Here is a 12345-nt window from a genome sequence, read left to right as displayed (position 1 = left end):
TTAATACATCCCATTGATCAGAGCAGGACCCCTGACAGTCATCATCCCTGAGAACCATCTGGCCGACGCCTGACGCTCCCTCACCCAAACACAAGCTGACACCCTATTAATCTGCTACCGCCATGCATACATACGTGTGTGTGTGTGCGAGCATGTGTGTGTGTTTAAGAGTATGAATGAATGAATCAGTGACAGCGTGTGGAAGAAAGAGGGTGTAATGTGTATGTAAAAGGGTTTGTGTAGAGAACGCGTTAACATTTTTGCCATGTCCATGTTTCTGGGTATGCGTGTATATGAATGTGTGTGCGCGCGTGCACGCGTGTGTATGTGCTCTAAACCGCAAACCGTGCACACACATACAAATGTGTACACACACCACTCCGCCATCCGCCAACAACAGCCGGCGCTGAAGGGAGCTGAAGGGTGCTTGGAAATTAAGGTTATTACACAAATTGAGCCATATGGTCTAAATATTTCAGAGCTGAAATTTACTAGGCAATAAAAATGGCCCCTACCTCGGTAATGGTGTAAATTACAGCTTAACCACCAGCGCTAATGATGTCCTTCTGTACACCCTGTAACCAACCGTACATGAAGGACACATTGTTTAAAAAATACCCCAGGAAAAGCGAGAGTGGGAGAGAGAGGGAGAGGGAGAGGGAGAGAAAAAGAGGGAAAGTGAAGAAGGGATGCAGATAGAGGGGGAAGGATGAAACGAACAGGGGTGAGAGGGCAAGTGAAAGAGGTGAGAGAAGATGAAAGACAAGGAGATGGAGAGAAAGAGAGAGTGATTAATGTAGAGAACAGAGAAAAAGAGAGAGCTAGCAGCATGTTTACAATCTGTTAGTTTACCATTAAGAGCCCGTCAGAGAGTGCAGGACAGCGAGGGCCAGCCGGCGAACTGTGTCTCAGAGCCGACATGAGGTTTCAGTATGTGTGTATGTGTGTGTCACCTGCACAATCACAATGTGTGTATTAAGGCATGCGCAGTTGAGAGACATATAAACAGAATATATGGTGTGTATTTAGACATGAATGGTCTGCAGGTGTGTGTGAGAACAAACAATAATATAGCTTTAAACACATGGTGTGGACACGTGCAAAGAAGTAAATAAACGCTGAAAACAGAATGCAGTCATTTGCAAATTATCTGTTTACAGATAGTGGTTTTACGAAGTGTTCCTGAGCTTATGTAGTAACATTCTTTATACAATCATGTGTTCACAAAGTGGTGAGCCTCGCTCCATCCTCGCTTGTGAAGAACTGAGCCTTTTGAGGATGCCCCAATCATGATACCATCACCTGTTACCAATCAACCTGTTTACCTGTGAATGATCCAAACAGGTGTTTTTGGAGCGTTCCACATCTTTCCCAGTCTTTTGTTGCTCCTGTCACAACTTGTTTGAAACATGTTGCTGCATCAAATTCAGAATAAGCAGATATTTACAAAAATCAATGAAGTCAAACATTAAATATATTTGTTTCAGATTGACAGGGTTTTGCTTCAGTACGTGCAGTGAGGATGTGATGTGATCAAAAAGGATGGTCAAGAGTTAGATGAGCACATCGATACCACTTTCAATCTGTTGGCTATGAAGCTACAGCCAACAGCCAGTTAGCTTAGTTTAGCTGAAGGGCTAGAATCAGGGGGAAACAGCTGGCTCTGACCAAAAGTAACAAAATCCGCCTTCCAGCACAGTTTAAGTACCTGGCAACTTCCTGCTGGCAATAAGATTCAAGATTGTCTTGAATCTCAACAAGACAGCATGTTTCCCAACCCAACCCGTGTCTCAGGGGGGACACAGCAAAATGATGAACCAGCCAGTAGTTAATGAAAGACTGATGCAAGGTGTGTAGCTATTATCTCCAGTAATATCAGAAATGTGATCAGAATCCTAACACTAAAATAACATTTTCCAAAATAACTGAGAGGTGGTGAGTCTGTTCATCAGTTGTTAATGTTCCCTCCTGTGTATTTCCTCTAGGCGTTGTCAAAGTGTGAGTCGAGTGTCTGTTGAGCACTCTCAGCCACCATAGTTATTGCAATCATGGTTTATTAAAATGTATTTGTCTTCAAAACATGTAGGTTTTCAGGATAAAATAGAAATATATAAAAGAAAATATTCAGGTTTGCATACTTGATATCATGGACCTGCTTTTATCCAGTTAAATCTGTAAATAAAATGGGTTAACCTGTTGTGACATGTAAACATGATTGTGCTCGATGCTTTGAACCCTCTCTTACTGTCTGTTCATTTATCCGCTTTGTGTCACTTAACCGCCAAAGAGACGGAGCGGAGGATCGAGGGTGGTCAGAGGAATGGGAATGACGAGGCTTTGCCCTTGCTCTCAGTGACACCCTTTAACAAATGAGGAGGACAAAAGAGCGGAGGCGAGAGAGAAATGCAGAGCTGAGTGCGCAGAGGGTGAGGAGAGAGGGATGAGGAGGTTGAGAGGGGAGGAGGACACAGGTGGAGAGAGGAGGGAAGGATTAGAGGAGGGAATAAGGAGACTCACATGCAGAGTTCGTTAGGCCCTCGGCCTGTCAGACCCCTTAGTTAGAGGTCTCCAGCTCTGATTGGAGGGCTCTCAGCATTCTGCATAAACAGCCAAATAATCAGGCTGCAACAGTCCCTCTTCTCCTCGCTGCAATCTTTTTCTCTCGTCTCCTCATCTTTTTCACGACTCCTCCCTCTGTCGCTCCATGCTGCTCAGTCCTCCCTCCATCACTGCATTTCCATTGGGGTTTTGGCTACCTCTGTCACAAATTACAGTCTTTATGTTATTCTCACCCTCCATCTTTGCCCCCCTCCATTCCCTCTTCTCCTGTCTCCCTCTCACTCTTACAAGTGATTTTTTTTCAAGTATTCTCCTACTTCCTCTTCCTCCCTCTCTCTTTATACTCCCTCCCTCTCTCTCTCCCTCCCTCTTTCTCTCACTCTTTTAGTAATGACAGGTTGTGTGTTATTGTGTGTCCGTCTGTGAAGAGGCCACACCATCCAGTGTAGTGCTCTCCACTTGTCTTAATGGGTGTTTAGTGCTGCAACTGCGATACGATGGCCATCACTTTAGAGGAATGCTGATCGTGAGTGCATAGAGGAGAGAGACAAAAAATTCTTTCCTATATTTGTGATGACTGAAGTCCATTCAACTCTGGAGGAAAGCCTCTGGATGTGTAAGTGTGTGTGTGTGTGTGTGTGTGTGTGTGAGAGAGAGAGAGAAAGAGACAACTTGTAACTGAATCCTTGTCCAAGTGTTTGTTTTGGAAGTGGGCTGTTCTCTTGACTGTAGTCTGCAGGAGGCGTTCCTGCCGGCCTCTCTGTCTTTCTGAGGTTGTCTCACAGCCTGGACATGAATGCAGAATCTTTGTTTTTATATTTGGCCGTCTGCATTATGTTCATCGATTGGGTATAAGGGGTTTAAAGGTGACAGGGATGCCAAAGAAGAGGGCTAAAGTATTTGTAATATACTGTGTCTGCATTATGGATGAGCAACCCTTCATCAAGTGGAATATCAAGACCTGTTCCTTATGAAAAAAAAGATCAGATTAAACTGCATCCATAGACAAGCAAATACTCACTCAGTCTATTTCAACATATCTGTGGATTTTAAGCATATCGTCCCTGACTCGCCAGAATTTGTCCACTGGTCTTTGGGCACATCACACACACGCATGCATATATGCACACTAAATATGCTGTTCCTGGGGTCTCGAGCCGCCAGAGCCAATCATGGCTGTCCGTGTGAAGTGGGCATGCCTGTTCCAGACCCCTGCAGTCCCTCTCTATGTCTGTGCTGGCCACAGACAAAACACATGCCTAATGGCACTCTGTGTGTCTGTGGGTGTGTTTCTGTGTGTGTGTATGTGTCGCACCATCGTCTGTATGTGTCAGGGTTTGTCTAACGCACACTGACTAGCAGGGACACCCACGCAGGGCATTTGCGAACAGACACAGGGCAATTGTTCCAGCAGCATTGAATTAGGCATGCGCACATAACTACACACACACACACACACACACACACACACACACACACACACACACTTGGCTTGAGAGCTTGGCATGGGGCGCGAGAGAGCAGCGTGTGGTACACTGGCTCACCTCAGAAACCTCCGAAAACAATTATTGCTCTCACAGGGCTGGTCAGGGCACAGCTTGTGCTAATAGACTGGACTAAAGAATTGAATTGAATTGAGCTGAACTGAATTGAATTGAGCTGAATGAAACTGAATTAAATTGGACAGAGCTGCATTGTATTGTACCATCTCTGATCATAGCATGTTTAACCACACACTGAAAGAAGAAGACGTAAGAAAAGGTGAAACAGCATGGTGCTTTATTATCTCTCCAGGACTTAATATGACAGAGCAGAGAGGCCAGAGAAGGCCTGTGGAGAGAAACGTCCCTAAGGCAGACCAGTTGGACCCCATTCACCTATCATTAGGCATGGTTCTTTCATGTATGTTCTTAGGCACTCACTTTACTTTTACGTGCACGTGTATGTATGCATGTATGTGTGTTTGTGTGTGTGACAGAGAGAGACAAGCAGAGAGAAAGAGAGCATGTGTGTGTATGTGCATGCATGTGTGCAGCCATATGCTAATGTTGGTCCGTCTCTCCGTCTCTGTCTCTCTGCGGGGCCCAGTGCTGGGGCCTTTGTGAGATAATCAGCATAATTCTTTTGACAAATACACATGGTTATTCTTAATTAGTATCACACACTGTCCCCCCGGCTGCACCATGCCTCTCCACCTGAATATCACACACACTCAGCTGTACACTTGCACACACACTTCCAGTGGGGACACATGGTTCCAAAACAAGATGCATGCAGATGTGGGCTTGTTAGGATACATGCAAATGCACACAAATAAATGGCCGATATCGATATATTTGCGCGAGGTTCAAGGAGCACACATGCACGCTGACCCTTTAATATAGGCTACACATGCAGAAACACACACACACACGCTGTCCAGAGGACCCCTGCTGTTGCTCAGCTCACACACCAAAGAGAAGACAGAATGAGGAAATAAAAGATTGAATAGATTGCTTCCTTGCCCTCAATGCTAAGTTGTGTTGACCCATGTAAGATCTAAGGTTTCTTTAATGTATAAATTAGCAAGACCTCTTCCTGTCTCTTCTCTTCTTTCCCCATCATTGTCTCCTTTTCTCTCTCTCAGTCTTGTTTACACTTTCTCTCCTTTACATCTGTGCAGATCTCTCTTCTTCTCCCACCACCGCTCTCTCTGTCTCTGTGTCTCTTGACTTCTTGCTCCCCCTCTGTTCTTTTGCATTTGGCATGATTAACTGGTGACTTTGATCATCCACACACACATGCACATGCTCACGCACACTGAATTTAGGTTGACGAGAACCTTTTTGCTTTCAGATCTTGCCTTGTAGCTTTTCCTGTGGTTTTCATAGATTACAACAAAAAAAAAACTCCTACGCTAGAACTGGGTCTAAATATTACAGTGAGACCATGAGTACCTATTGCTAAATTGCAATATAGCTCTTGCTCTAGAATTGAAATGTATTTAAAATAAAACAGCCATTTAATAGCTCTAACTGTTAGATCACACATCAAGGTCAGATGCTATATAGTATACGTAAAGTACTGATGGAGTATACATGACAAAAAAACCCAACAATAATAATATAAACTGGGAAATTCAGTTCCAACTGAGTGGTCTTGAGTATTTACCTTAACTCTGTTATTCATGTCACTATTTCACTGGCGGTTTTGTGTGTGCGTGTGTCCACATTCCTCGACATGTGTGTTGTAAGATACTATGAACGCGTTGTGTGTGCTTTTGTATCTGCACATGTGTATGTATGAGAGAGAAATAGTTATTGAGGGAGCTGTTAATGTAATGTAATAGTAGTGTGTTTTAGTGTTACACTATTTGATTACCGCCTGTCTGTGTGTGTGCAGTTAGCAAGCTGAGGTGGTGAATTTCATAGTGCTTGATTGCTGAGAATTTGTGTGTGTGTGTGTGCGTGTGTGTGTGTGTGTGAGGAGGCCGTTAATGTGGTGTGTTTCAGTGATAAAGTGTTTGAATGTATTGCCATCTAGAGGCGTGTAGCAGAGTCTCCACGCTCCTATAAAAGCTGCCAGCGCCAGATGCTGCTATTGACAATGTGCATATGTTAACCGCTTTATAGGCCACATGCCTCACATATTTCACTGGCTTTTAAGGTAGAGAGATCTCTCATTCTCGCTCACTTAATCTGTCTCTCCCTTTTGCCACATTTATCTTTTTTTTCTCTCCCACTTTAGCTTTCTTCCATCTTTTTTTTTACCCATTCACTCAATCTCTCTCTCTCTCTGTATCTCACTCTTTCTCACACGCTCCCTCTCCTTCTGTTGCTCCCTTTTCTATTTCCTTCATCAGTTATTAACTTACCTCTGACTTCTTTCTGTCCCTCTTTTTTAATTCTCTGTCCTACGTCGCCTTCCTTCATTTCATTCTGATCTCTTTTTTCTTTCGGCCTTTATGTCTCACTACCACACTTCTCTTTCTATCTCTCTCCACCCCGTGTCTCTCTCTTTGCGTTCCTCCCTCCCTCCCTCTCGACTGAGAAGTGCTGTGATTTGCAGGAGGATTTAGCTTGTGTCTAGGTGTCTAGGGGCTTATTAATCCTATTTTACTGTGGATGAAAAACATGTTGGCTCCCAGACATGAAAACAGTGAATACATGCATTCTGGTTGTTGTTCAGACAGTTCATCCTTGGTGCCACGCTACGGTGATTTGTCAGGGTTTTCATTTGATTCAGTTTGAATTGGAGCCTTTTTGATCCTCTTGCCGCTGCATTGAAGTGGGTTACCAGTTAATCTCTTTACATATGCTTGCTTGCTTGCTTGTGTGAAAGCATACAGTCCTGAACAGACAGTTTTTTACAAAACTGCAGACTCAACACATGAAAAAATGTAGCCTCCTATGTTGTGCATTCACACAGATATGTTCACACACACACACAGAAGCATCACTCTCATAGTTGCTTTAAAGCTCGCCATGATAAACAAAAAGCAAACAGGCAACGCTATATCCTGGAGCCCAGTGCTCCCTGTCATCACACGCCAGGGCCCTTTGAAACAACAGTGTGTCTCTTATCAATTAGTAAATGGTGTTTCCACTATATCACACACACACACACACACATACACACTGCCCCTGTGTCTGCCAGGGTGTTGGGCTGGGTCCCACTGCCTAAAGCTACTGGCAGACTCACTCTGCCTGTGTCTCTGTGTGTTTGTGTGTGTGTGTGTGTGTGATATGAAAGGGTGCATGTGTGACATAAACACTCAAACTGGAAGCTTTGAATTCACCCATAAGGGACGGCCGCCTTCCCGCCAGTCTCTCTGTCTCTGCCACTTCTCTGGTGCCTGCTTACTTTGCCATGGCAGAGAGGCTGTATGTTGAAATGTTGATATCACAAATCCCATGTCATGTCATCTTAGCTCGCCATTGTTTCAGTGTCCCTTTTCATTCCCCATTTTAATGAGTAATGCACTGGTTTTTATTCATGCAGGATTTGTTTGTGTAACTAATTTCCTCTCACTCCTCTTCTCTGGCTATGGCACGCTACCCACTTCCCTGTTTCCCTTTCCCTCTCTGCTCTTTTATTCTTTTTCCTTTTAACTCTTGCCCAATCGATCTCCCTCTCATCCCTCTTTCCTACTTTCTCTTCCTTTTAACTTCTCCGTACTACTCATTCCATCACTCTGTAGAGTATCATACCTTGGTCTCTCTTTCTCTCACAGGGTTCAGTCCTAGAAGCAGCAGTCTATGGTCTTGAACCGTACACTAAGTATAGTCTACAAGTGGAAGCTGTCAACGATGCAGGTAGGTTGATTATGTTCAGTCGCGCATTTAAAATATCAGCGATAAATCATACCAGCACCAACCACTGAACAACTCCATTGAGTCTACATGTTCTGTAACCCTTCAGGTGGCGTGTCCAGTCCGTGGGTAGGCATTAGGACCCTGGAGGCTTCTCCGGACGGCCTGGCTAACTTTACAGTGGAGCAGAGAGAGCAGGGCAGGGCATTACTGCTGAGCTGGGATCAGCCAAGTGCTCCAAACGGAATCATAACGGTACATATCGTGTAAACTAAAATGCACACACACAGCATCGAGTTGATGAAGCCCGGTGCTCCTCACATGAAATCAGTCTCACATAGTAGAAGACAGTAGAAATAGCAGATAAGTACCAATAATTAAGTACATTCATAAGTAGCCAACTTGCTCAAGACACACAACCATACCATAATTCAGCAACTGATCTGTATATACATGAACATACAGTACTTCACATGTCTTCTGATACACATTATGAGTGCAGCAGTAGGCATCCTCGTCCCTCCTCTGTTCCCATTATGTCCTACTTTAACCCACCTTCTCTTCCTCTGTCCCACTGCACTGGATACGTTCCCCATCTCCTCCTCTCCAGATGTATAACTTGTACAGTGAGGGGAACCTGGAATTCAGCGGACTATCACGCAACTTCCTGTTTCGTCGTTTGGAGCCATGGACCGTGTATTCTTTGACTCTTGAAGCTTGTACCTCAGCAGGCTGCACGCGCACTCCACCTCAGCATGTCACCACAGCAGCGGCTCCACCTGCTTCCCAGCCCCCTCCCAGGCCTCTCTTCATCGGCCCAGACCGTGTGTCACTGACCTGGGGGCCTCCCTCCCAGCCCAATGGGCCGATTGGAGAGTATTTCTTACTTGGGAGAAGTCTGGAGGAAGTTGGGAGGGGAAGAAGTAATGAAGAGGTTATTGAAAGGGGAAAGGTAGGTGACAGTAGTAACACATCTCTGAAGATACAGACATTCATCTCTAAGTTTGTTGTCAATCGAACCATTTCTCAGCCTCATAGACCAGCAGGTGCCACAAATATCAGTAGAAAGTTGTGTTAAGTCTCCTTTCTGCTCTTATAACTAATAAATATACTGGTATGTGAAAATATAGCAAATTTCAAACGTGGAAAATTATAAATTGAAAATCGTGTCACTGTTGTGCGCCTCTCAACTTTAATCATCCAACTGTCTCCAAAAGGTGCTGTTCAGACAATCATCGCCACAACACGGTGACACCTTCTCGTATACAGTGACTGGTCTGCGTCCCTGGACACAGTACGAGTTCAGTGTCCGTACTCACAACCCCGCTGGGCACACCCGCAGCCCCTGGGTGACCGTAACAACCAGACAGGCCCCTCCTCGGGGTCTAGCCCCCCCAACAGTCAGTCACCTCCAAGGCCAGCCCAGTGAGGTGTTGGTGTCCTGGACTCCTCCTTTAGAGCCCAATGGGGTACTTCAGTCCTACAGGATTCAGAGAAACAATGTCAGCTTCTCATTTAGTTTTGACCCTACTGTCCTCAGCTACACCGATGAAGACCTCCTGCCGTTTTCGACATATAGGTATTATTTATTTATATTATCATCTAACTGATCTAACTTTCCATGTGGATTACAAATAACCACCACAAAATGATCATCTTTTAAAGAGCGGATTAAGCTTTTATTCTGTTCTCTTTCTTTCTGCAGCTACTCAATCATAGCCTGCACGTCTGAGGGCTGCATCACCAGTCCTCATACAAACATCACAACTCTAGAGGCTCCACCTGCCACAGTTGAAGCTCCCACAGCGGACAGCGTCACATCCAGCAGTATAAACATTTCCTGGAGCAAACCACAGACGCAGAATGGAGAGGTGACTGAATATGTGCTGAAACTGAACAACAAAGAAGCTTATCACGGGAGAGGCCTTAATGCAGTGGTGTCAGATCTGCAGCCACACACGTCATATCAGCTGGTCCTTTTAGCTTGCACCAGCGGTGGGTGCACCACCAGCACCACAATGTCCACTGTAACTGAGGAGGCTCCACCCACTGGCCTGGCTGCCCCGACTCTGAAGGTATGTTTGTTTTTGACTTCCAGTGAAATCTCTGTTACCAGGTGTGCAATACCTAAATCTGTGGATTTCAGTTGTAGTACTGAAGACATTTCACAGCTCATCCAAGAGAATTTAAATTCAGTAGTGTTGAGCCTTTGCACAAATTTGAAAAACCTCTGAAAATACAGAATTATTCAGTAATCAGTTAAATAAGTATTTGATACAAAGCATATACATTTGTTTTTTTATTAAAGTTTGATTATTTTCATTACTTTAATGCCCTTTGTTTGGTTTTACATTTTGTTGTGCTCTTTGGAGCTCTGTTTGATGTGACCTTTGACCTTTTCCTTTGAAGGTCACTGGCCCAGAGTCAGTGGAGGTGAGCTGGACATCACCTGAACATCCTAATGGCATCATCACGGGGTATGAGCTCCGCAGAGATGGTGAAGTTATCTATGTTGGCACAGAGATGCATTACCACGACTTCACACTTTTGCCAAGCGTGGAATACAGCTACGTTGTCAGGGCCAACAACAGCAAAGGAGCAGTGAGCAGTGCAGCAGCCACAGCAAAAACTCACCCATCAGCTCCTTCTGGTGTCGGTCTCCCCACGCTGACGCCTCTGGGACCAAGCCAGGTGAGTCATTCAACAATTCGGTGCATAAAACTAACAGCTGAATCATGATATTACTACTTTCTACTATTGTAGTTTAAAAGTTTTTTGTGCGGCATGTTGTGTTTTTTTTCCAGGTGAGAGTGGAGTGGAGTACTCCGGCCCGTCCTAATGGAGACATTGTGAGTTATACTGTGCATCAAAGAGATCCAGTCCAGCTCAGCATCACCAGCACTGTGTTCACTGCAGAGGACAGTGACTTCTCTAACCGACACACCATCCTGCAAGGGCTGGCTGCTTACCACAGGTCAGTTAAAGCAGATCTCAATCACTGTTCACTTCTAGGTTTTTTGCAGCAACATATGTTGCAAGTACTGTACTCATGTTGTTTTCGTGTTGTTTGTTGCAAAGCTGAAGGTTGAAGAATTTACATTTTCATGAAACTGCATTACCTAAACCACCATAATGCAGGGACTGCTTTACAGAAGTTCACTTCTCTCTCATTCTCATAAATTTGCAACAATTGAACAGTGGATTCTTTCAAATTAGAAATTTAACATATATTTTAAAATGATGAAATTGACAGTGAACCTATATAAACTGCTGTAAACTTGAAATATGAAACTTTGAACTTTGAAAGGGACAGAAGAAAGGGAAGAGGGATCAAAAAGTAACCAAGTGTGGTGTATTTTCCAAATCTCTTCTGAGAAGTATGACACATTTCAACACGAGCTAATAAACAGAAAGATCTGCCGCAAAAACCATTTGTGTCGTCTCTCACTGCCATGTATCACTTCCTTGCACATAAAAAATTCATCCTGCAAAGATAAAAAGATGCACAACGTCACTGTGCAGTTTGTACTCTTCTGCTTTGCAGGAGACACCTACACTAAGTCAGCGCTGTATTTATGAAGCCTTTGTTATAAATTACAATGCTATTGCACTTGTCAAAATGCAAATATCTTGATTAGGTGAAAAACGACCTCTCAATCAAGCTGCCAAAAGCAAATCGTCAAGCCTGTGGTGTTTCAAAGGAAGAAATTAAGAGAGAGACAGAGAAAAAAGCCTTGAAGCAGTGGCCATGCATCCATCTCTCTGTCTCAGAAAAAGAGAGCAGTGTAGACCAAGGACTATATATGTGTTTATATATATGTGTGCATGCGTGCGTGCGTGTGTGCGTGTGAGGGTGCATTGACAGTTGTGTGTGCATGTCCCTGTGCCTGCATATGTGGCTGTGTATGTGTGAGCTCGACTGTGTGGTGATAAGATTCAGATAATAAAAGCTCATCAGCCTTATCGTCTAAAGATCACCCCTCCCATGACCTTCTATCCATTCGACTCATCTTCATCTTCATCACCTTCTCTCTTTTTTACCCTCTCACTCCTCGCTATCATCTCCTTTATTCCCTTCTCTCTCCAACAGAAACAACAGTGCAAATGTGACTGATTATTGCATTCACAAATATGTACCTTTATGTGTGTGCAGGTATGAAGTGAGGCTGGAGGCTTGCACAGCGCTGGGCTGCTCCTCCAGCGACTGGTCATCTGTACTCACTCTGGAGTCTCCCCCTGCTGGACAAACGGCGCCACTGTTAGACCTCCAGCCTGACACGCACACTGGCCTACAGACCACCTTTCTACTCACCTGGTCCCCTCCAGCTCAGCCAAATGGTAGAGTCCTCCATTATGAGGTGTACCGCAGGCTGGATAATGCCACTGACACTGGCAGAAGTGATGCAGCAACACTTGTCTGCAGGAATATCTCCACAACTTGCAAAGATGACGCACTCCAGCCGTACACTGTATACCAGTACCAGGTACAATGCTC

General features: G+C 44.5%; 1 protein-coding gene across 1 annotated transcript in view; it reads left to right on the top strand.

The window, feature by feature from the left end:
- Positions 1–12345, top strand: part of ush2a (Usher syndrome 2A (autosomal recessive, mild)) — a 203433-nt gene that overhangs the window by 178037 nt on the left and 13051 nt on the right. Inside the window, exons 74-81 of the mRNA XM_041935708.1 lie at positions 7772–7853; positions 7960–8105; positions 8461–8802; positions 9068–9429; positions 9556–9925; positions 10260–10541; positions 10655–10824; positions 12004–12334. Of these exons, the coding sequence (XP_041791642.1) occupies positions 7772–7853; positions 7960–8105; positions 8461–8802; positions 9068–9429; positions 9556–9925; positions 10260–10541; positions 10655–10824; positions 12004–12334 (2085 nt within the window). The remainder of the gene's footprint in view (positions 1–7771; positions 7854–7959; positions 8106–8460; positions 8803–9067; positions 9430–9555; positions 9926–10259; positions 10542–10654; positions 10825–12003; positions 12335–12345) is intronic.

The sequence above is a fragment of the Chelmon rostratus genome, chromosome 1 (genome assembly GCF_017976325.1).
Source record: "Chelmon rostratus isolate fCheRos1 chromosome 1, fCheRos1.pri, whole genome shotgun sequence".
Lineage (NCBI taxonomy): Eukaryota > Metazoa > Chordata > Actinopteri > Chaetodontiformes > Chaetodontidae > Chelmon > Chelmon rostratus.
This window is presented reverse-complemented; position numbering and strand designations above follow the sequence as displayed.